The sequence below is a fragment of the Nanorana parkeri genome, unplaced genomic scaffold, assembly GCF_000935625.1.
Source record: "Nanorana parkeri isolate BGI_ZX_2015 unplaced genomic scaffold, ASM93562v1 scaffold610, whole genome shotgun sequence".
NCBI lineage: Eukaryota > Metazoa > Chordata > Amphibia > Anura > Dicroglossidae > Nanorana > Nanorana parkeri.
In genome coordinates, this window is record NW_017306878.1 from 941,015 (window position 1) to 964,704 (window position 23,690).

A 23,690-nucleotide genomic window follows, 5' to 3' on the forward strand; every position below is an offset into this window, starting at 1 on the left:
ATGAATTACGCCAGACTATTATCTGGACACTAACGGAAGGATAGCTCCACTATCCTGACTGCATAAATCTACATGTATGGACTGTCAATGCTTTTACCTACTGGAGTCATTTTTAAATTATGCGGTTTGTGTATAATAAACTATTGATTATATATATATATATATATATATATATACACATGGTCTTTGCCTTGTTACCTCTCTAGAAACCCTCCATACCCTACTTTTGCTTGTTTGACTTTGAGGGGAGAGGTGTGGGCAGGGGACCCTCGTTTGAGGCAATCCACCAGCTTTGTTTTGACTATCTTTCCCTAATGCCGACTTACCATGGCTTCTTCTGTGTTTCAGTGTGTGGAGGTGGTCACCTCAGTAGATGCAGGACTTTACTTCTCCTTGCAGGAGGTTCTGACATGATGAACAGTGAGCTGCACAAAAGTGACATCACCAAATCTCCTGAGACATCAGTACCTTAGATGATCTCTCACAGCAGATACACAGCTATAAAGCCAGCCATACACCTAGAGATTATCTGCAGATCTTCTATGGTCAGATGGACAAAGTGCAACAGATTCCTCCATCTACGCTAAACTGTGTGCATGGAGGAATATTCCACTGGGCCAAGCCTCAGTATCTTGCTAGTCGGCCCTGCTGGCTGTCAAAATACCTGAACAATCTGATTGGATGCAGGTATTGCGAGTCAGCGGGGCCAACTAGCAAGATACTGAGGCTTGGCCCAGTGGAATATTCCTCCATGCACACAGTTTAGCGTAGATGGAGGAATCTGTTGCACTTTTTCCATCTGACCATAGAAAGTCTGCAGATAATCTCTAGGTGTGTGGGCAGCTTAAGGCTGTAGGCACACAAGGAAGGCTGTAGGCACACAAGGAAGGCTGTAGGCACACAAGGAAGGCTGTAGGCACACTCATATTCCAGGACATTCACTGCTATTGTTCAGGAGGAATTTGAGATAAAAAGGCATTTTTTTTCAGGGGGGCAGTCGAAGCACAACTCATATTTCTGGATGCTCCCTAAACCACAGCAAATATTTTTTTTTTTTTGGAGTTCAGTGCCATTTCATGTCTCACATAAACCAACGTAGCGTCTGATCCAGTGTACACTACCAGGACGCTGGATGGCTGGGGCGCAGTGACAAAACTCCCCTCTGCACCCAGCCTGAGACCAGCAAGAATCAGCATTTACCAGTTGCCTTTTCTTTCACACCGGGGGACTCTGAATTCTTTACCTTTGGGTTATACTGCTCTTCTTCCTCCAGAAAAATTAGTCACCGGAGAACAAAGTACTGTAGGCCAGCCCATAAAACCCATCCTATAACCAGCATGCCTCAGTTTTTTGCTAGAGTCCTAGGTGTATGGTCGCCCTTTTCTTCAGCTTTGCTGTGTTATGCTGGGCGCACACACACCTTACAACCAACCATCGCAAGACTTTTGTCTTGCGATGGTTGTAAAGGTACTTTAAAAAAAAAAAAAAAACGTACGATCTGCCCATCTTGGACAGGTAGATCGTACTTGCGATGATCGCAAGCCACGCCCCCCGAGGGGCGGGCTTCCGATGACCGCAATGCCGAACGGGCAGTGTGCGCTTGCGCACACCGGCCCGTCCGGCTTTTATCTTACGAACATGCTACACACCCGCCGAACATTGTACGATGCTCGGCGGGTTTTCGAACATGTTCGTCAGTTTAAAGTCGTCCAACCTTACAGTAGTAGAGGTCGCACGGCTTCCACACACACCTTACGATAATCGTACGATCGCGGGATTTCCCACGATTATCGTAAGGTGTGTGGGGGCACCCTTAGAGATGAACTGATTTTTTTTGCTCGTGTTTTTTCTCTTCAAATCAAAGGCACAGCGGGAGGAATTTATCAAACCTGGAGCAGACAAAAACTGGAGCAGCTGTGCATGGCAACCAATCGGCCTCTCTCTTCAGTTTGTTCAGCTAAGATTTGAAAATGAAAAAGAGAAGCTGATTGGTTGCCGTGCACAGCTGCTCCAGGTTTGATAAATTCCTCTGGTCTCTTAGATTGCAGCTATCCAGTGCAGTCATCCTTAACCTGGCTTTTGGGGCACCGCATATGGACCCTGCTGGACTGAACTTTGTAGGGACCCTCTGGAAGTGACCTTCAGGCACTGTGCGTTCCATGTAGGGTGTTTTTCAGACTTCATTCTGGTTAAAAAAAAAAAAAATGGTAACATAGTGCTTTCCAAGTCCAGAGCAGCTGTCATTGCCTCAGTGCTTGCCCGGTCTCTGAAGACTCTGATTATGGTTGAGTTGAGCACCGGGAGCTACCTCATTTGCATAACTTGCCAGGTGCCTTCAATCCCCGTTCTTGCCATATTTTGCTGCGGTAAGGGATAACGATGTGGGCATGATAGCCGACATCTGGCGGATGCAGTGTGGCACATTAACGCTCCCTTTCTCGCCATACAGAGTAGAGGAAGCTTCACCCCCATTACTACTCCTGCTTGCAAAGATCCCCGTGATACTTTGATCTACAAACCATTCCTGCTGCCCACCTACCGTGACTTTGCTCACCCCCTGGCCACCCAGCCTCCAACTACTACCAGCTGTCCAGATTTTGTGAATGCCTGATCCCCTGAGTGGGGTGGACAGTCCCACTGTACTGTGTGCCCCCTGCTTGCTTGCTTTGAATGGTTCTCTGACCTGTGTTGATGGCATTCGTTTGAGACCATTCCTAATTCATTGACAGATGCATTTGACCTGCTTCAAGTGGGGTTTAAAATACAAGATTGAAGAAAATAGGTCACCAGCACTCCATAAGTTAAAATGACTCATTCATTTTAATGGACAATGATGTCACAGAAATCCAACATGAGCCGACGTTTCGGGGCCACACAGGGTCCCTTCTTCAAGGCAAGAGATGTGACCCATCTCTTGCCTTGAAGAAGGGACCCTGTGTGGCCCCGAAACGTCGGCTCATGTTGGATTTCTGTGACATCATTGTCCATTAAAAGGACTCATTCATTTTAACTTATGGAGTGCTGGTGACCTATTTTCTTCAATCTTGTGTTTTGCACGGTGCCATCCGTGAAGTTACTTCGAGCACCATTTATTTGATTGTTGGCCGGGACTGCTGAAAGGTGTGCGGAGGGCACCTCCATCAATTGCATGGGTTTAAAATACAGACTACAAGGCAATGCAAAACCCATCTGATGCAAGCAAAACCCATCTGATGCAAGCAAAAGCCTGTTGGCACAGTTCACTTCTGAACACCCTGTGTTATTGGAATGAGGAAAGGGGTGGCATTTACTTTTTTTTTTAGCCCTATCACTTCCTGTTGTGATGGGACAACGCTGCTACTCCGTAAATGAGCGTTGTCAGATAAGAAATGTTATTTGCAGCATCACCAGGTGGAAATAAGGGGGGGGGGGGGGGGGGGGAGAGAGTCTAAAAGGAATACTAATGCAATCACCACACCTAATGCAATACATTAGATTTCTGTTCTTGGGTTTAGATACGCTTTAAAACCAGCCTGTACTTGAGTGTCACCAGGCACAGTGAAGGGCCTGAGCATTACGCACGCATAGGAGAGATGAGAAAAGGGAAAATAAATGACTCAAAACCCAGGTATTATTTACAGTGATGTTATGTAAAAATAACTGCTCCACTTTGACACCATCAGAACAAAAGATATGTTATTGCTTAAAAATAACAATATTCCACTTTACAATAAAACTGTATGAAAACACTCTGTCCTTCACAAAGCTATCAAGTCCCGGTTCTCATACTTGAGTAGAGGGCTCCTCTCCGATTCATGATTTTGGCGAGGAGGGTAAAAGTAGGACAAGGTACAAGAATGTCATCACAGGCCAAATCGTGCCGGGGTGCGGCGTGGGGATCCCTGCTCCAGCTGCTCTTTCCTCCCCGGGGTGTAAATCTTTACAGACCTGCATAGATGAGAAACACAAGTCAGATTTTCTTCCAAAAACAATGATATTGGCAGAGGTGCCAGGTAATGCCACCAAGCTCAAACCTGCGCTCTAAGCAATGCAGACATTCCATGGACAGGCTGCATTTTCTGCAATGTCCTTCTTTTCAAGGTCATCAACAGGCAACACCTTCATTGATAACGGCATTCGCTTGGACATGGACTGTCAGCACTCTCAGCAATGCCACCATTCTCTAGGGCAGTGATGGCGAACCTATGGCACACGCAGACGCCCATCTGGTGGCACACAAGCCTAGGTGCTAGTTGCAAGGGCCCCGCACACTCCAGGTTCCTACCTGGGGGTGCTCTGCACGGGCCTCCGGTGCTCAAATGCTCTCCAAGTCACATTACGTTTTTAAAGATGGCTGCCACAAGCAGTGCCGGCCATCTTTAAGCCTGGCACGTGCTCTGATCCCCATTTAAATACATTGCCGAACTGGCAATATTTTAAATGAAAATCATCCCGTGGTGGTCCAGTGGAGGATCAGTGTGATCTGCATCGCTGGCTGTTGCAAACCATACTGATCGCTCCCTTGTGGTGCCATTGCTCACAGGCAGGAGCGATTAGTATGGTCTGCATCAGCCAGATCACATTGATCCTCCACTGGACCACCAGGATAATCTCCAAGTCCCCCACTGGACCCCAGGGATGCAGCCCCCTCCCTGCAAACCAGAAGAGGGGGACTTTTTGAATTATTCATTGTGTGAGTGTCTGTGTGTGAGTGAGTGTCTGTGTGTGTGTGTGTGAGTGTGAGTGTGAGTGTGAGTGTGTGTGAGTGTGAGTGTGTGTGTGTGTGAGTGTGTGTGAGTGTGAGTGTGTGTGTGTGTGAGTGTGAGTGTGTGTGTGTGTGAGTGAGTGAGTGTGAGTGAGTGAGTGTGAGTGAGTGAGTGAGTGTGTGTGAGTGTGTGTGTGTCATATGTGTTTCATATGTGTTTCATTATGTGCAAGTTTTTTGTGCGTATAAATGTTGGAATATGCGTTTTCCCTACTTTGCCTAAGGCAGCGATGCTGAACGTTTTTTTAACCCCAGCGCCCAAACAAACACTTGTACTGCATAAGTAAGCACAATGGTGTGCAAGAGGGGGATAGGAAAGGCGCACCCTGTACTCTATCCAGTACTATAGAAGCCCTAGTCATGTGTGTCATCATACCATCTGTGTCTTACCTCAACTGCACGAGCAAAAAATAAAACTGTGAAAGTTATGCATTTAGCACTTGAGAATATCAATTATACACAAAACCCATCCACAATCTAATATGAAGATAAAGGTTTACAGAGGAGATATAAGACATACTGACACTTTCACCTTCTGCTTTTCCAAAAATAAAACAAGACTAGCTAACACAATGAATGTGAATAGAGGGGCAACAGGGGGATTGGTAGTTACTGAACCATTCCCTGAACTGCCCTCATATTTTGGGGAGCCACGATATGCAGTATAGTGGCCGTCTCCCTTACATTCCTTTCATTGTGCTGAAATTTGCTGCAATACGCATGTAGAAACAGGACACACCTGGAACTGCTGAGTGTGCTTTTCTTGTCCTGCTCCTCTTTCCTTGTTCGAAGTTGTTCCTCTGCCATCATCATTTCTTCTTCCATGGCTGACACTTCTTCCTTGGCCCTGCGTTTGTTCTCCTGAATAACACAATGAGGAGAATTATTTGACTTGCTGTTCAATCACCCTCTTGGAACGCACTTAGCATGGTCGGTGCAAATAACTAATAGCTAACTTGTATTACAAGGTCTGCTTCTTCCCTGTTGACACCATGCTTGGGAGGAGGAAATGCAACTTCATTACCAGCTCACAGCACCACGCCTCTCATGTTTACAATTGTTCCAAGTACAAGACTATAGTAAATAACAGAGGAAAAGATGGTAGTGCCAATGGGGAATTCTGAAATCTGGTAATGAAGGTTTCCTATGACAAAACCTTATCCAAGATAAATGGACTGCCACTGAACTTGCTGGTTTTCGGTTTGTGATGCCGAACTAAAGGACTTCAGTACTGGGTGTCACAGACCCAAAAAAGTATGCAGACTGAGTTCTGACTTCACTTGTTAAACGTTTATTCCACATCAGTAACTCAAAGTATCCAGATTAGAGGCAGCCGGGCCACTAGCAATATCAAAAGGTCAGCGGTGACAGCCTCCATATTTCTCTTTTGGTCACTTTCTCCATCCTAACTAGGTAGAAAGATTACGCCTCATCCCAACTCTTGTCCTGTCTCAAGAAGAGGAATAGATTACCAATACCAAGTCATTCTAAGAAACAGGATAATATACAGCACAGATATTTATCACCAACCTGTCTGGACTTCCCAGCATGCTTTATACTGTAGAACATGGGCCCAAGCTCTGCCAGCCACTCTCCATCCACCGATGTGACACATTGCATGTATTCCTAGAATGATAGAAAAAACACAGTGATCCTTAGAATGTCATGTACACACACTGGCTTCATTTATAAAGCTACCAGTACGTTTCAAACATAATTTGCATCATTCTGAAGGCCGGAATCTGATGGTTACTTTGGCAAACCTCAGTTTTTATTTTAGGCACTTTGATAAATGACATCAATTGAAGTATAAAACAGGAGCAAGATTGTAAGACTGCTGTATAAGGTGTTGATGCAGCATGGTAAAACTTATACATACATACATACATACAAGTCAAATCAAGAAAATCCTACAATGTCCTACCTCCTGGGACACCAAGCTAAATCTAAACTCTCCCTTCCTGTGTAACGAGGTATGCCCCCTCTCCTAGACTCTCCCTTCCTGTGTAACGAGGTATGCCCCCTCTCCTAGACTCTCCCTTCCTGTGTAACGAGGTATGCCCCCTCTCCTAGACTCTCCCTTCCTGTGTAACGAGGTATGCCCCCTCTCCTAGACTCTCCCTTCCTGTGTAACGAGGTATGCCTCCTCTCCTAGACTCTCCCTTCCTGTGTAACGAGGTACGCCCCCACTCCTAGACTCTCCCTTCCTGTGTAACGAGGTATGCACCCTTTCCTAGACTCTCCCTTCCTGTGTAACGAGGTATGCCCCCTCTCCTAGACTCTCCCTTCCTGTGTAACGAGGTATGCCCCCTCTCCTAGACTCTCCCTTCCTGTGTAACGAGGTATGCCCCCTCTCCTAGACTCTCCCTTCCTGTGTAACGAGGTATGCCCCCTCTCCTAGTCTCTCCCTTCCTGTGTAACGAGGTATGCCCCCTCTCCTAGACTCTCCCTTCCTGTGTAACGAGGTATGCCCCCTCTCCTAGACTCTCCCTTCCTGTGTAACGAGGTATGCCCCCTCCCCTAGACTCTGCCTTCCTGTGTAACGAGGTATGCCCCCCTCTCCTAGAAGACCAAGCTAAAAATGAACTCTTGTTGCCTATGCAAAGGGGGGGGACATACCTCCAAGGACAGAAAGTTTAAACTAAACTCCTACTGCCTGACCAGAGGGCTATAGTCTGCCTCCTAAGACACTCGGATAAAGCTACATTCTGATTGCCTTGGCAGAAGCTCATCTCCTAGTACACAAAGAAAACACTGACCTTTCACAGCCTCTGCAGAGCAGAATAGCGCCTGTCTTAGGACACCAAGTTACAACTAAACTCTCCCTGCCTTTCAGAGGGGTATAGCTTACAGGGGAGAATTATGCCCTTTTCTCAGTGTCCATCCTCATAGAGGCTTATACTGCAGATGCAAAACACACAAGTTTCCCTGCACACTTACCATCTAGCCTGCAACAAAACAAATGACACGGTCTAACAGTATGCGTTAAAACAGGTTTTAGTTGCACATCTTGCACAAAATATGTGGAAGCCACACTGCCTCGGCAAGGCTCCTCTGTGTAGTGTGGTCCTGACTCTAATTTTTGGGGGCCTCCATATTGGTGTACATCTTCGCAATAGATAAATTGGATGCAGGGTTGCCTCCCTATTCCTCCTTAACAAGGCACAGGGACGCATTGGAGGCCCAGCAGTTATACTGCAGATGCCTGCTGCGTCCCCCAATAAACAAAGGAAATGCAATTGAATAAAAAGACACTGGAAATAAAAGATTGCCAATTCAGTTTCTCTACATCAGACATCTAAAATACAGACATAGGAAAAAAAATACGACTACAATGCTACCATCCAGTGGTCACCGGACAGTATTACAGTCACATCCCCTAAAACAGCATTTCTCTCCCGTTCATTGAAGGACACAGGGAACAGATCGGAGATCATGTACTGTAGGGTAACTTGGTGTCTGCGGGGTCTTTGGGGGGGTCCGCTGCGCGCTATGTTGTCCTTGGAGGCCTTTTCCTCCACCATGGACAATGTCCTTCAATGAACGGAGAGAAAAGGATTTTACAGTGAGTACCAAAATCCTATTTTCTCAACCATTTTGTTTTTAGTCATGGCACTCTTAAAATTGTGCAAAACCTTGAGGCTCCCGAGTCTAAAATGTCATGGCATTTAAGTGGGACCCCATGCACGAACAAACAAAAAAACAAAAAAGTGGGGTTTCCCCTTCACATTGAAGTGCCCACTTCAAATAAAGATCCCCCTACACATCAGAGTCACCCTTTGCATTAGAAGCCCTCCTTCCACATCAGCAGCCCCCCTTTCACATCATATGAAAGAAGCCAGGAGGCACGCCAGGGTTGAGAAAGGCTGCCCTAATACTCTTCATTCTGCACAAACTGTAGACAGGGAATACTTCTTACCTTGGTAGTCATCACTAGCTCATGGTAAACAATATAGTCAGGGGTGTAACCCATACCAAACAGGGAGCTGGTTGGGTGGAGGTGACAGGGCATCCCTGTACGTACATTCACATATTCGCCAATTCCCTACAGGAAGAGAAAATATAAGTCAGGTCAATCAGATCCACTTTCATCCTTGTACATTTCACACCTCCATCAGCCATTTCCAGTTACCTTTAGTCTGGCGGCCTGATGGAAATAGGCTGCACAGATACATTTCCGGACCACATCCCAGTCTGATCCACAGGATGACAGAGACATGCGCTGGGACACCATGATGTCCTTCAGCTGAGCCCGAACCTCTCGTACCTGATATTAAAAGAAAGTGTCAGCATTTATATTTTTGTCTTGTGTGATATATCCGACAAAACCATTTCACATCAGCAAATGTAGAAGTGGATCTTATAATCCAATACAGCTTTCAGAAAAACATCCATGCTCTGTATGCCACCGCAATAATCGACCTGTACTCACCTTCCTCATGGCCTTAGCGTGGATAAAATGCTGGTTGCACCAGCCGCTGGAGTAGTTATTGTTCTTCCACTGGAGGAAGACGTTCAGATAGGTCAAGTGGTCACTCTCAGGGACAGAAAATTTCTCTCTGACTTGATCACTCTCTTCCTCTCGTCCCTGGAAACAGAGAGTCATTTATAAGCTTTGCATATATCCAACATGAGTTCCATATCCAGTAAACAGAACCCCTCTACCCAAAATAAAAGACTGTCTGCCTCTTGATCCTATAGTGACTCTGTTGGCAGTAGTAGTTGAAGCCGTTTCTTAAAAGGAAAAATCAAGGAATCCCTTCTGGACTTTTAAAATGGCAAGATAAGGGCTGAGCTCAGAGCTGGGCAATAGGGAGACTCCATGTATAATATAGGTGCGACATGCCTACTGGATCCCAAGATCTTATTATACCTTGGGCCTCCATATTGCCCAATTTAAAGCTAAGCCCCCCTCTTTCTTCACAACTTAGAGCTAAACCCCACAGAGTTCCGATCCCTCAGAAAACTGACTGAGCATAGCAGATACTTTCAGACACTTTGACATTATGTTAAATTTAACAAGCTGACAAGTTCATATTTAATATGAAATCTGAACACCAAACAGACATAAGCAACAATGCTTGTAAAAGATGAAATAGAAGATAGGATGACCTTTGTAAATGACCAGAATGTTTCTGTACACCAGGTTGGGAAAGCAACGGAAGGCATCACAGAAAATCTGCTATAATACATGCATACACACACATCATATAATACCTTGGGTCGATAGAATATTGCTGGTACGGACAACATAGACACCACAATGAGAATTTCAGCGCTACAGCGCATATCACAGGATACAATCAACATCTTGGACAGAGCTGGATCCAGTGGAAACTCGACCATAAGACGCCCGGTGGAAGTGAGTGAGCCTGGAGAAGTAGAATACACAAAAGATGAACATAGGATTGCGCAGACAAAACGGCAGATTGAAAAGAGGGTGACTGAGCCACATTACCAGTGTTATCCAGTGCCCCCAGAATCCACAGCTGGTACATGGAGTTGAGCATGTTGTCCTCTGGTGGTGGGTCCATGAAGTGGAAGAGGAGAAGGTCCTGAACTCCCAAGGACTTTAACAGCAGAACCACATTGGACAAGTTAGTGCGCTGGATTTCAGGCACTGTAGTGCACAGGAGCTCATTCTTGTAGGCGCTCTGTGTGTACAGCCTGCCAGAAAAGGGAGAGAGTTATAATTTAGTAATTGAATCTGAAGGTCCCGGTGATAAGATGGGCTACATCTGGAATCTGTGGACCAACCCCAATGTGACAGCATGTATAACAAACGGTATGCAGTGTGGATTAAGACGTGGTAGAGCAGCTGCCACATTTGGATAAATAGGCCACTGATATGTCAAAGGGGTTGGTGGTCACATGAAGCCTCACAATTACTACCTAACCTCTCTCGCTATCTTCCAGCACCTGACAGTAAAGTTGTAATACGTTAGAAGACGTCCGACACTCCGATTCTCCCAGCAGTAGAAGTTCCCAGAATTTTATGCTCAATGGTGTCTTTTAATCATGCGGAGAGGTTAAAGATGGTAAACATCCTGGTGAACTCTATAATCAGTCCTGGCGTCCGCCTGATGCTTCAGTTTATTTTGAGAATGATGCAGAAGCTTACAATAAGATGCCACTAGGGAGGTACACTGGGTGAGAGGAGACACACTAGAGTAGAGCTCTGCATAACATGGCATCTTAGGATTTAGGACTCTGGAAATACACTGACAGGGCATTCTGGCAACTGAAGATGCCTCCTCTACAAAGCTAGTGGCAGTTCAAAGGCCCGTATGGATGGCATCAGTTGAGACACTTCTGAGATCATTCAGAACTGACAGGTGAATTTCACCCACAGTTCACATCCCGACTAGCATTTGACTTGCTTCAAGCAGGTTTTTCCATTGCCATAGACTTGTATAGGAATGCAAATCCCGCTTGAAGCAAACAAAAGCCCGTCAATACAAGCCTTAACACATTTAGGCTCACGAAGGGTGCACTTTTATTGGATGTACAACAGATGTCTATCCTGAGTAGCTCCATAAGCACCCAGATAAAAACAAACAAAAAGGAACTAATTTTGCCAGGAAATAAAACCCACAGGAGAGAAAACTCTTCCTTGGCCTATATAGGCAAATTTCATAGCAGACAGGCCTCCTAATCAATGACCAAAGAATGGTGCTAAGATTCTCATCCCTTGATAACCACTCGCCGTGCACTATGAAGCATCCACTTGAGGCCTGTATAATATATACTTAGAATGATAGGAGGCCGGAAAGGGAGGTCACTAGTAAGTTTTATTTATCCATTAGGATATGCCATTTTCACTTGCTGAAAAAACTGATGAGCTGCCCATTTGTTGTACTTTAAATCCAGCTCAAAAAAAAAGAAAAAGGATTTGACTATTTGCAAAGGGCACAGCGCTTATATCAGTTTGATACAAATTTCATCATTGGAGCCAAGAACAGGATACAGTAAGCTCCCCGTTATCCGGCATCCACAGGGATTGGTAGATTCCGGATAAATGTAGTTTCTGGTTGCTTGAGAGGTACTATTAAAAATAGGTCTAACTAATGCTGTACCCCATACTATAAACTCTGTAGTGACTTCATATTAATATTGAAATGCAGTCATTAAAAGCAAATAAGGACAAATAGACACACAATCACTTCCAGGATACTACATGCCACAGATCAAGTACAATTTATTTTTCTGGTTATACGAGAGTTCTAGTTAGTTGAATACCGGATAACTGAGAGTTTACTGTAATTAACAAAACAACCCTTCACTATCACCTACTTACCTAAAGCACTGTCCTGGGCCAGTCCTACCAGCTCTACCGGAACGCTGGTTAGCATTGGCCTGGCTGATGGGATAAATCTGTAAAGCATCCATACCAATGCGTGGGTTAAATACCTGTACAGGAGATAGAGAGAAAGGAAACATATTCGTTTACAGAAAGTTAAGCCAGTCTACTGAAGCACTGCAAGTTTACCCATACGAAAGGCCTTGCCTACTCTTCCCAATGGTGTACAACATAAAGAGGAGTGGTGTTTGCCTCCACAGAACGTATTCGCAGAGAGTGTTGAATCATTCAAGAACGGTTTAGAGACTTTCCTCAAAGAAGAAAACATACAGGGGTACAGGTACTCTTAATTGCTAGTACAGACACACTCACATAGGTTGAACTCGACTGACCTCTGTCTTTATTCCACCTCAAATACTATGTAACTAGATGTTGTAACATTTTAACCACAGGTTTCTCACCTTTAATTTGCAATATCCGGAATCTATAACGAACATTATTCCATCCACAGTCAATGAGGTTTCTGCAATGTTAGTGGCCACAATGCATTTCCGAACACCATCTGGAGCCTGCCAAGGAAAAGGACAACATTAAAACTATGAAAAGCCTGCACAATGCTTCATAAAAGTCAGCCTTTCACATCCAGCACTGTGAACTTGGAAACAAAGCCGGTGTGGTGTCCCAAAACCCAACAAAGAAAACGGGGGAAAAAAAAACACAGGTGGAGGAGGTCATGTCCTCTCAATCTATATCTCATATTAATACAAATGTTGGTATATAGTAAAACATTTTACAGAATACATACACTATATGGCCAAAGCTTTGAAGATACCTGGCCATCACATTTATCGGAGCTTTGTTAGAGATCCCATTCCAACAAAACCAAATGGCATTAAAATGGAGTTGGCTCCCCTTTGTAGCTACAACAGTCTCCGCGCTTCTAGAAAGGCTTTCCACAAGATTTTAGAGTGTTTCCATTCAGCCAAAAGAACATTTGTACGGTCAGGTACTGATGTTGGAGGAGAAGACCCGGCTCACAAATCGGCATTCCAATTAATCTCAAAAGGTATTTAATAGGAGTGAGGTCAGGATTGTGTGCAGGACACTTGAGATCTTCCACAGCAAACTCAAAATCATTATTTTTTTCTGGAGCTGGCTTTGTGCACAGGGGCAGTGTCATGCTGTAACAGAAAAGGGCCTTCACCAACCACATAGTTCAAAGCACAAAATGTGTATGCTGTAACAGTATCTTTTAATAGATCCAGCTGAAATTCAATCATTTGGAGGGGTGTCCCCGTACTTTTCACCAAATATTGTAGTACCATCCACAACAGCCTTCCCCATTGAGAAGCTTACAGTATAATATCCCATCTTCAGTCAGACCAGCCAATTTAGAGAGGCCTGTGGTTTGAGTATTTTGCAGGTGGCCCCAAGGAACCAAATATAAAACATCTCTGCTCTGCATTAAATCGGCAGGCACTAGCGCTGACCTACCTTCTGGAAGATCTTAGCTTGGAGATCAGAGGGCAGCTGGGAGTAGATTGGTAAAACAGCCAGAAGAGGGGCACTCTCCAGCTCTTCCAGTCTCTCAACAATCTGATCTGAGGTCACCTGGAAGCAATTGGGAATAGATTAGTTTTGGATCATTTCAGGAGTCTGTAGTCACTGAGAGATTAACAAGGCTTACCTCAATGTCTTCCTGACCAGGCATGAAGATCAGTATGTCTCCTGGAGCTCCAGAAAGATGGATCTGCAGTGCCTGTTTTACAGCAGCCTCCACGTAATCCTCTTGTGGAGTCTGTAGAGTTTCAGTGGAGGTAAACAGAAAGATAAGGATGAAGAAGCTGAAATCCAGCGAGATACAAATCACTTGAAATAAGACATAACCTTCTTTTCCTGTCAACCTTTAAACTATTGATGTTTAACCTCCCTTTCCTGATTAAAAAAAAAAAGGAAATCCTAAAAAAAAAAAAAAAAACGTATATGTATATATAGGATTTGTGTGTTCATCATTAAATCCTTTTCTAGGAGTCCATTGAGGGACACAGGAATTATTAGACTGTCAAGGGACTGGTGTGCCTCAAGGGATGATAGATTTAAATAAAAAAATCACTTGCTCTGGTATCCTGCACTCTCATCACATGACCCAAGTGGACATTTGTTGATGGAGACGAATTGGAAACCTAAAGTATAACGGAGCTGTTGCTCAGCAATCAGATTTCGCTAAAACTTACCTGGGAAAAGACGACAAGGAATCCGATTGGCTGTGGGCTCAATTTAGTAGGGGAGAGCATGAAAGCGTGCAAATGGGCAAGCTTATTTTTTTCTTGAATGGGCAAAGAGGGAATTGGACAAATCTGTGCGATAATTAGGAAATTCCTAGTAATATACATCCAAACAAATCCAGACCTGAAAAACCCACCTTGCTGAACAGGATATCCACAGGAAACGTCCGCCCAGGAATATGGAAAATGGGGACATTACCAAAAAAATTGGCAAATTTATCAGAGTCCATTGTGGCTGAGGTCACAATTAATTTCAGATCTGACCGCCGGGTGACAACCTGAAGACAGAATTTTTAACGTTAATCTGGTTTAAGGTTGATGTGTAACACAAATAAATGCAGATTGATCCCCCGTGACCTTACCTCCCTCAGAAGGCCAAACAGCACGTCCGTGTTCAATGAGCGCTCATGGGCCTCATCCATGATGACAGCACTGTAGTGGTCTAGATCAGCCTCGCGTAGAGATTCCCTTAGTAGGATACCATCAGTCATGTATTTAATGAGGGTTTTCTCCGATGTACAATCCTCAAACCGAATGGCGTAGCCAACTTCCTCCCCCAGACTCACTTGCATCTCTTCGCTTACTCTTTTCGCCACAGACATGGCGGCCACTCTACGAGGCTGCGTGCAAGCTATCATGCCATAGTCTGTGTAGCCGTCCTCATGCAAGTACTGGGTCAGTTGTGTCGTCTTTCCGCTACCCGTTTCTCCGACTACAATGACTATGCTGTTATCTCTGAAGAAAAAAAAAAAAAAGAAAAAAAAAAAAAGAGACTGAGTACATCATACAGCTAAATGAATTGCTCTCTACTTCACAAATGTATGGCTACAGAGCATGTATTTTAAATATACAGCACATTGATATTATCGGGGTTTTTTTTTTTTCAGCCAGTAGGCAGGGCTCTAGGCTCCTTTTCACATTTTCCAGTTCCTTATCTTCGTTTTTAAAAAGCTTACTGAGATCAATAGCTCAAACTAAAATTTGCATTCAAAAGTTACTGAGTCAGACACACACACACACTAAACTATTTTAGTTTGGCATTAACTGGAGTATGCCCAACTTCAGGGTGGGTCAGCTGCCTGTTGGTTCCGCGAGACTGAAGTAGAAAAACGTTTATTGCCGTAGATATAAAGTCACTGCCCAGGAGCTAGCATGTAGTGCACTACCTTTAGGCCTCATTCACACACAACGCAAAATTGTATATTGCGTGTATACGCATATATACGTGCACTATATGCAATCCCAGAATGCATCATTCATAATAAACATTTTAGTGAACAGTACGCACTAACGTGCGTATAAGCGCGCAAACAAGTTTAAAAAATACGCAGAAATACGCATCTCTGTTCCATTCGGTTTTTGCGCATTTTTATGCTACGCAAATATACGGCTCCATACGCAGCTATGTGCATGGAGCCATTTGTTTGCATATGCTGCATATGGTACAATGTGAGATCCTGACTTCCTGCAGTGAGCCGACATCGCTGCTTCTGCTGCACTGAAATCCCAACCATTGTTAGCCAAGCTTGAGTTGTCCCCTGCAGGACAGAAGCCCCTCATGTTATAGAGATGAGGGGTTGTGTTTTGTAGCCCAGCAGATGATGTAGTACATGCATTGCAGAAGTGAACTGATTTTTTTTTTTAATCATTTTTCCCCTGACAGTCTTTAAAGAATACCGCACATTACAAAAACCAGGACAGGCGAGTACCTGATTACTGTCAGCAGTTCCTGCCGGACAGCAAAGATGGGCAGATACTGCCGTTGCTCCAACAGAGTCTTCTTCTTGGAAAATTCGCTACTTGCCTCATTGCGTTCTCTCATATGATCTGCAAACTTCTGCTCCGTCCTGGATGGGAAAGAAACTTCACTAATAAATTGCCCAAAGATCCCAGCCTCCCAGAAAGCACAACATAATAAAACAGAATTCATATTAAAGCAGGGCCGGGCATTCTCCAGGAGCAAGAGATCCAAAGAAGTTGAAAAATTACAGAATGTCCAGTATTTTCTACAATCAATCAATGAAAGAACACATTCCCTGTCTTCTATATTCCATTATAAGTAGAGGTGCACCGAAATGAACATTTTAAAACCGAAAAAAACAAAAAACATTTTTTTTAATATTTTATTTTTTATAAACTTTTAAATTTTTTATTAAAATTATGTTTATTTTTTACTTTATAGGGGCTTTGGGGAAGTATTGGGGTCTAAACAGACCCCTGATATTTCCCTTGTAAAATAGAAAAATATTGAGAACAGAGTCCTCGATCTCTTTTTCTGCAGCTCCAGTTATGAATGAACAGGAAGCCTCTATACTGAGTGTTCCTGTTCATTGATAACATGAGGACACAGTATGTTTACTATAGCCTCAATCATGAATGAACAGGAGGGGATGTAGATCACTTCCCATTCATCTATAATTGAGGATATAGTAAATATACTCTGTTCGAGTATTTACAAACATTCAGCAACACTGAGTGTACTCGGTCTCCTTCCTGTGTCAGTGAGCGAGTGGAACTCAGCCTGCTGTGACAGCTGACAGGTGTCTCCGACCACGCATCGCTCTGCCGATCTGTGACAGGAGACTGAGCGGTGTGGGGAGGAGAGACACTGGCTGCTCACAGTGCTCTCCTCCCGCAGCGCTCAGCCTCCTGTGACAGTTTCTCTCAACCCCGCTGGGACACAGAGCAGCACCCAGCGGGGAGAAAAGAAAGCAGAGATGCACCGCATTTAGCCAACAGTGCCATTTTCGGCCGATATGTTTCGGCGGGCTGATATATAGGTGCATCCCTAGTTATAAGAGAACCAAAATTATTATTTTAAAAGTTGCTAGTTGCCTAGGCGTCTGTCCCCTAGGTAATACAAAGGAGAAAGATATACCTGTAATCTACAGAGCCATCTTCAGCCATCGGCTTGTTATTCTCCTCCTCCTCCTTTTTCACTCCCATAATATCTCCGAGTTTGGTCCCAGCCAATTCCCAGTGTTTGTGCTGAGCCTAAGCAGAAAAGAGTGTTACAGGACCATGCTAACTTTTAAGCAGAACCAAAGTGCAGGATTGGATCATTTACCTTTTTTCTTTCTTTCTGCTCACGATGCTTGCGTACCAGCTGGCTGCCTTTGCGAGAGATGATTGCCATGTCGGAGGTTGCGTCCCGCACTGGAATGACCGGCTCAGGCTACAATTCATGAAGAAAAGTAAAGAATAAAATAAAAATGGAACTCCAGACAAATGTTGCATCTGCTTTGAAGAAGGCAAAGTGGACAAGTGTTCGGCTACAATTTTAGGAAGAAGAGAGAACATTTTAATGAAACTGGAAATCCAGGTATGGATTGAGTAGGTCAAGGGTTAGGACCTTTCACTTCCTGCCTACCTAATTTTCTCTCACTTCCTGAAGGAACTAACAAGTATTACAGACTTTATCACCTCCTGGACTTGGCAAGTATTTAACCTTTCCATGTAGCTTTAAAGCAGAACTACAGGCAAGCAGCTCTACAGTTGACATGCATACATATGAACTGTTTTACCCATCAAAAGATCTATTCTGACACTCTTGAGAGTCACTAAGAGTTACAACCAGGACTTTTATCCCCTCCACTGATTTTAAAACAATACAGCTTAGTCAAGGACCTACTCTAGCCTGTGACTGGATAGGGAAGGAACAGTGACAAACTAATTAGGTCACCCCCAATCATCAATCTGTGTTTCATTGACTGCACTGTACAATGCAATAAATTCCAAACTGGCTTGCTGTACAAGGAATTACAAGAAGTTCACATTAGACAAATTTAAATGTATATTATTTAAAATCCATTTAAAGTTTTTTTTTTAAATGAATACATTGCTGGAAAGAAATAAGGGTCTTTAGAGCTTTAATTCTGTTGTATCGACTGAAAGCAGCTTACTAATCTGATAATGGTTACTGTAAGCTACTGCTCCCCGTACAGTTAAATTAAAAACGTAATCTATGTTTATGTGCAGTTTGCTTCTTGATGCAGCTGTCACATTAAAGCAAGATGTGCCAAGTATTCTAGAATCTCAGTCCATCTGAAAGGTGGGTCCTTAAAAAAGAACTATGGGGCAAGTGATTTTCCCCAGATGTGCCCACCCCCAGATGCCAGATGTGCCCACCCCCTCCGCTCAGCGCTGGAGGATCGGAGAGTGGAGGGGGGGAATCCATGCAGGGAGCAGTGACTGACAAGCACAGCTAACTGCAGGGAGATGATCGGGATGATCACTTCCCCATCGACAGAGCCGACCTGTGACAGCTTCTTTGTCACAGGGCGGCTCTAACTATGAGGATGAGTGGAAATAACTCACCTCATTATTATTACACAGGATTTACATAGCGCCAACAGTTTGCGCAGCGCTTTACAATATAAGGAAGACATTACAATCACAGTACAATTCAAGACAAGATGGTAAGGAGGGCCCTGCCCCTGAGGGCTTACAATCTAAGAGGGAGAGGCAAGTGATACATTAGGAGGTAGCTGTGTGGGGATGAATTGTTTAGAAAGTGATAGTTCAGTGGTCAGGTTGAGGTGGGATAGGCTTCCCTGATAGTTCTCCTTTAAACCTTAGGTCAATATTGTTTCCATGTGATCGATTTGTATCTATCCACACCGTACACACATTCATACCTGCTTAGTAAAGACAATTCTGCCATCAAGAAAAGGAGGAACCAAGTTATGGACCAGTAGATGCACTTTAGCGGCGTTGTCCTCTTCAAAGTCCTCATCCACTTCCAACCTCTGAACCACCCCACTCGTCAGCATGCGGTTTGTTTCCCACCGCTCATTGTCCTGCAAAAGAAATTAAAATAGATGTGTTACTACATGCAACAAGATAAAACATAGGTCTAGAAAAAGCCATCTGTAAACAACATGGCACCAAAACAAGAAAAGAATAAAAAGGGAGCCTAAATGCGACAGCATGATTTGAAAGTAGTTCCTCACAAAAATCCACATAAACAAATGACAAATAGAGAGGAAATCCCCTATAAAAGGGCCTTTCCACGTGCAAAGAAACTGTCACCTCATTGATCTGTCGCCTCTGAGCAGAAACCCTCTTGTGAGTCTGCTTCTGAAACTGCTGTTCCCTCTTGTGCACATAATCCTCAGAGGTGTTAGTCAGAGCGTTGTGAAATTCGTCAAAGCCCTCATCCATCATGTACCAATCTCTATCAGCTTGCTGGAAGGGGAGATTAAAGATGTAAATATCTCAGGGAGGATAATGACGCTTAAACCAATACCCATTATTGTCTGGTTTCTCACCCTCTGATCTTCCTCCCACTGCCTCTGGTCGTCTTCTGACGTAAAACGGATCCCATCTTCATCAGTGTCCTGTTTTCCTGCACAATATCGTCAGTATGAATTACCGGGAGCGGGAGAGAGACTCGCCAGCTCAGTCCCAGCAAATGCAAGCATTTTGAAACATAATGGGACTCTGCACTCCTACTGCCCGTCCTAAGAAAGTACATTCTCCATATACAAGCAGCCTCCCCACCCATTGCTCACCGTCAATGGTTACCTGCATGCTACAGCCGTATGCAACTCAGCTGGCTCACTTTATTTTTGGGCGGGACAGGTCCTGGTGGTGCATTGAAGTCAATGGCACCGCAGCCACTCCCCCCGCCCACAGTACGATCCCCAGCACCCGAACGCGTGGTATATTAGTGCCTGCATTCCGGCCCAGTGCGATCTGCAAAAAATGCTGCATGCACTACTTTTTGCAGATTTCACTGGCCCGGAACGCAGGCATTAATATGCCACGCGTTCTGGGGCAAGCAATTGCACTGCGGGCGGGGGCGTGGCTGCGGTGCCATTGACACCGCCACTCCCGCCCAAAAACAAAGTGAGCCAGCCGGGTTTCGTTCCAGAGGGCGAATGCTCTGCAGCGCACTCTTTCTGGGGTGACTAGGCCCTAAATGAAGACAGTTACAAATGCATTCATATTAATAGTATTAAAAGAAGGAGGAGCATGAAGCTAACACCGTTTATGCAAGTACAAGGGGTTCAGGGGATTCTCTTTAACAGAATATGGTTACTTTGCTCTACACATGGGCAAGATAACAGTGTCTCTAATTTTGCCTTCCCCATTGACTCCAATTGTATTTTGCCAACATTGAAATACTTAGTGTCTATTCTGAATGCTAAAAGAACGCAATGGGAATTTTATTACTGGAGCTAGCAGGATGTCCCGATTTATGACCATTTTTCCTTCACAAAAACTACCTCTTCTCACATTCATCACTACCACATTCTCCTAATAGCTATCCCTTTCTCCCCACCATCCCTTCACTTACCTTTGCCCTGGGAGAGCCGTGGAGTGGATCCAAAATGACGCCTCTCGGAGGCCCATTCATTAAATTTGTAAGATGGAGTCGGTAGAGGAGTATCATCCGTGTAGCTGACCCTTACTGACCTGTACATAATAAAACATTTGGGTGTGCCTTCAGTTACATTGTGCTGTTGCAGAGAAAGGAAGAAGAAAAAAAAAAAGCACAGCTCAAGAAGTACTAACCGGTCTCTTCTAGAACTGTCCCTCTCACTGCGGTGGCTCCGGTCATAATCTTTGTATGATGGTGATGGGGAAGGCGACTCCCAGTGAGAGCGCTGAGAACTGCCATAGCCACTCTCATCCTCTTCCCACCCAGTACGAGACGGAGATGAGGAATCTAGAAAAACAAAAAATTTTTAAAATGTCATCATCTAGAAGACACGTGACTAGACCGCAAATCCCGAAAAGCAGAGGGCTAGGAGACCTAGCAGGATTTGCTAGATGTTAGTCACCGTCCTAAACTCTGCTGAGCCCCACTAACGCAGGAGGACTACACCCCACACAGCCATACCTCTGGGTTTGTGCCTCGGAGAATCGGGTTCACTACGTCTTGAACTTCTCTCGGATCCACTGTCCCGCTCTGAGCGATCACGCTCTGACCTGCTGCTCCGGTGACTGCGGTCATCTGTGAACAAGTCATAAAAAAAAAAAAGGAAAAGAAATTCACCTATACATGTATAACATTAACCTCTTCAGCTCTCACAGAAGCAGCCCCATTGCTTCAGCATTAACTTTGTCATTACTTAAGATAACAAAATAATACATAGATTTTTTGAGATATTTTCTTCCAAAGGTAAATTTATGCAAAATTAAATGTAACGAAAAACAAAAAAACTACTGATATAGTGTGGAAATAAAATTCTTACAGTAAATAAAAATTAGAAATTGTATTCTATAATTTGTCCAATTTAAAATTACGATTTGGGTACAAACTAGAGATGCACCGAAATGAAAATTTAAAAACTGAAACGAAAAAAAATAAAATAAAAGGCTGGCCGACACCTAAATTTTTTATTTTTAACAATGTTATAAAAACATTTAAATTTTTTCACTTTACTTTTAGGGGCTTCAGGGAAATATTAGGGGTCTAAACAGATCCCTGATATTTCCCTTTTAAAATAGAAAAAGAGATTGAGGATGCAGAGTCCCCAATCTCTCATTCTGCAGGAATCATCTATATTGAGTATCCCTGTACATCCATAACATGGAGGACAGAGTATGTTTACTATAACCACAATTATGAATGGACAGGAGGGGATGTAGATCACTTCCCATTCATCATTGAGGATATAGTAACCATACTCTGTCCTCAATTATTTACAAACACTTTGTGAGCACTGATCGCTGAGTGTTTGTACCCGCTCTCCATCCTGGATCGGCTGTCACAGGAGGCTGAGCAATTTCAGAGCTGTCTCGCCCCCTCACCGCCAATCTCCTGATCTGTGACCGGAGGCGGAGCGGTGCGGGGAGGAGAGATGTCGGCCGCTCACAGCGCTCTACTCCCGCACCGCTCGGCCTCCTGTGACAGTTTCTCTCCTCCCTGATAGGACACAGAGCAGCGAGGAGGAGAGAAAACACGGATGCGCCGCTATTTCGGCCAAAAAATAGCACATCCCTAGTACAAACCATTGCAAAGTTAAATTTAAAAATTACAATATAAAAAAAAAAAAAAAAAGTTTCAATAATAACCATTTCATATGCTCATGAAACACTATGTGATGAGCTATAATATACATTCATCATCATGTAAAATCAGCCCCCCAAAGTCTAGCCAAATATGCCAATCCAACTTGTTACTAGTAGTGTGTACAGAAGCTTCCCCAAGAAACAGTAACGTGAGGAGCAGCTTTGATTCTTGTCAATGTCTTATTGTGTACATTGACATTTCCATTCCCTGTGGTCGCATTTCCTTTCTACAAAATTTAAACAGACTGAAATATAAAAAATAATGGTTAGAAGAAAAAAAAAAAATTAAAAATACAAAAAATTGCAGGAAAATAATAGTTAAGGGGAAGAAAACAATATTTAGGGCTGCTTAGGGAAACTAAGGATAGACAATTCTACCTGCTGTCTGAACAGCGTTTATAAAAAGTGTTCAGTGGTCCACTTTTTGACAGCGTCAGCTTCCACTGCTGCTGTATTAACACTGCAGCTCCCGGCTATTATTTTGACAGCCAGGAATTGCCAACAAGTGCAGCAGAGGGGCAGAAGGACAGGAGATACTACACCCGTCCTGTGTATGTTCACAAAGTTTGTTTGAATGTGTGCAGCATGCCCAGTGTCCTCAACCAGAACTGGTGCCAAACTATAAACACATTCAACAATTTACTTACTCTGAAGGAGCAGGAAAAAGGCTTTAAAACAATCCCCCACTGACCTCTGTAGCTGCAGACACTGTGGAGCAATTCATCCTGAATGTTCAAAGAGATTTACTGAAGTCATTCCAGTTGGGACTCTGCTTTCTCCCTTCTTTCTGTGCACCTGTTCTGTGTCTACATTAGAGTTTAGAAGGTAGGTTGGCAGGCAAGTCACTGCTGGGAGGGGGGGAACCTAAACGATCCAGTGAGGGAAAATGAAAGTGAAAGTATTTTTCTCAGAACTTTGAGGATGAATAACTTCACGGTGCCTGCACATACAGAGGTAAGTGAGTCCTTGTTTTAAAGTGTTTTTACTGCTTGTTAAAAAAGGTAAATAGTTGAATGTTCATGACCTGACCATAGCTCTACCCTTCAATAAATCTGTCCTGAGAAGCTGAAACTGTTGAAAATGCTAGTTGCTTACCCTCTTGGCTTGAGTACTTTAAGCCGCTGCCCCAAAGTATAGGAGATAAAGACCTCTGACTATCAGTGATCCGTCTACTCGTTCTGGTAGTCCTCACATTTCTCTCATTATAGATGTGTTTTAAAGCAGAACTTCAGGCAAAAATTCTCTCAACCCTTGCAGTGGGGCTAGCCCCGCACTGAAGGGGTTAAGTGCTTGTTTTTGTCTAGGTGCTAGAAAAAAAAATAAAAAAAAGAAGATGGGG

The 23,690-nt window shown here is 43.9% G+C and overlaps 1 protein-coding gene across 1 annotated transcript in view; it reads right to left on the reverse strand.

Annotated features, from left to right (window-relative positions):
* Positions 1–3,655: 3,655 nt before the first annotated feature.
* The window catches only part of DHX38 (DEAH-box helicase 38), a 28,491-nt gene continuing 8,456 nt past the window's right edge, over positions 3,656–23,690 (reverse strand). Inside the window, exons 4-26 of the mRNA XM_018562899.1 lie at positions 21,177–21,290; positions 20,849–21,002; positions 20,631–20,749; positions 19,600–19,676; positions 19,361–19,516; positions 18,967–19,128; positions 17,397–17,504; positions 17,208–17,323; positions 16,039–16,176; positions 14,692–15,064; positions 14,467–14,607; positions 13,732–13,842; positions 13,539–13,655; positions 12,506–12,613; positions 12,042–12,154; positions 10,203–10,411; positions 9,962–10,116; positions 9,177–9,332; positions 8,877–9,011; positions 8,664–8,789; positions 6,275–6,370; positions 5,484–5,605; positions 3,656–3,927 (exon numbers count right to left, since the gene is read on the reverse strand). Of these exons, the coding sequence (XP_018418401.1) occupies positions 3,843–3,927; positions 5,484–5,605; positions 6,275–6,370; positions 8,664–8,789; positions 8,877–9,011; positions 9,177–9,332; positions 9,962–10,116; positions 10,203–10,411; positions 12,042–12,154; positions 12,506–12,613; positions 13,539–13,655; positions 13,732–13,842; positions 14,467–14,607; positions 14,692–15,064; positions 16,039–16,176; positions 17,208–17,323; positions 17,397–17,504; positions 18,967–19,128; positions 19,361–19,516; positions 19,600–19,676; positions 20,631–20,749; positions 20,849–21,002; positions 21,177–21,290 (3,191 nt within the window). The 3' untranslated portion in view covers positions 3,656–3,842. The remainder of the gene's footprint in view (positions 3,928–5,483; positions 5,606–6,274; positions 6,371–8,663; positions 8,790–8,876; positions 9,012–9,176; positions 9,333–9,961; positions 10,117–10,202; positions 10,412–12,041; positions 12,155–12,505; positions 12,614–13,538; positions 13,656–13,731; positions 13,843–14,466; positions 14,608–14,691; positions 15,065–16,038; positions 16,177–17,207; positions 17,324–17,396; positions 17,505–18,966; positions 19,129–19,360; positions 19,517–19,599; positions 19,677–20,630; positions 20,750–20,848; positions 21,003–21,176; positions 21,291–23,690) is intronic.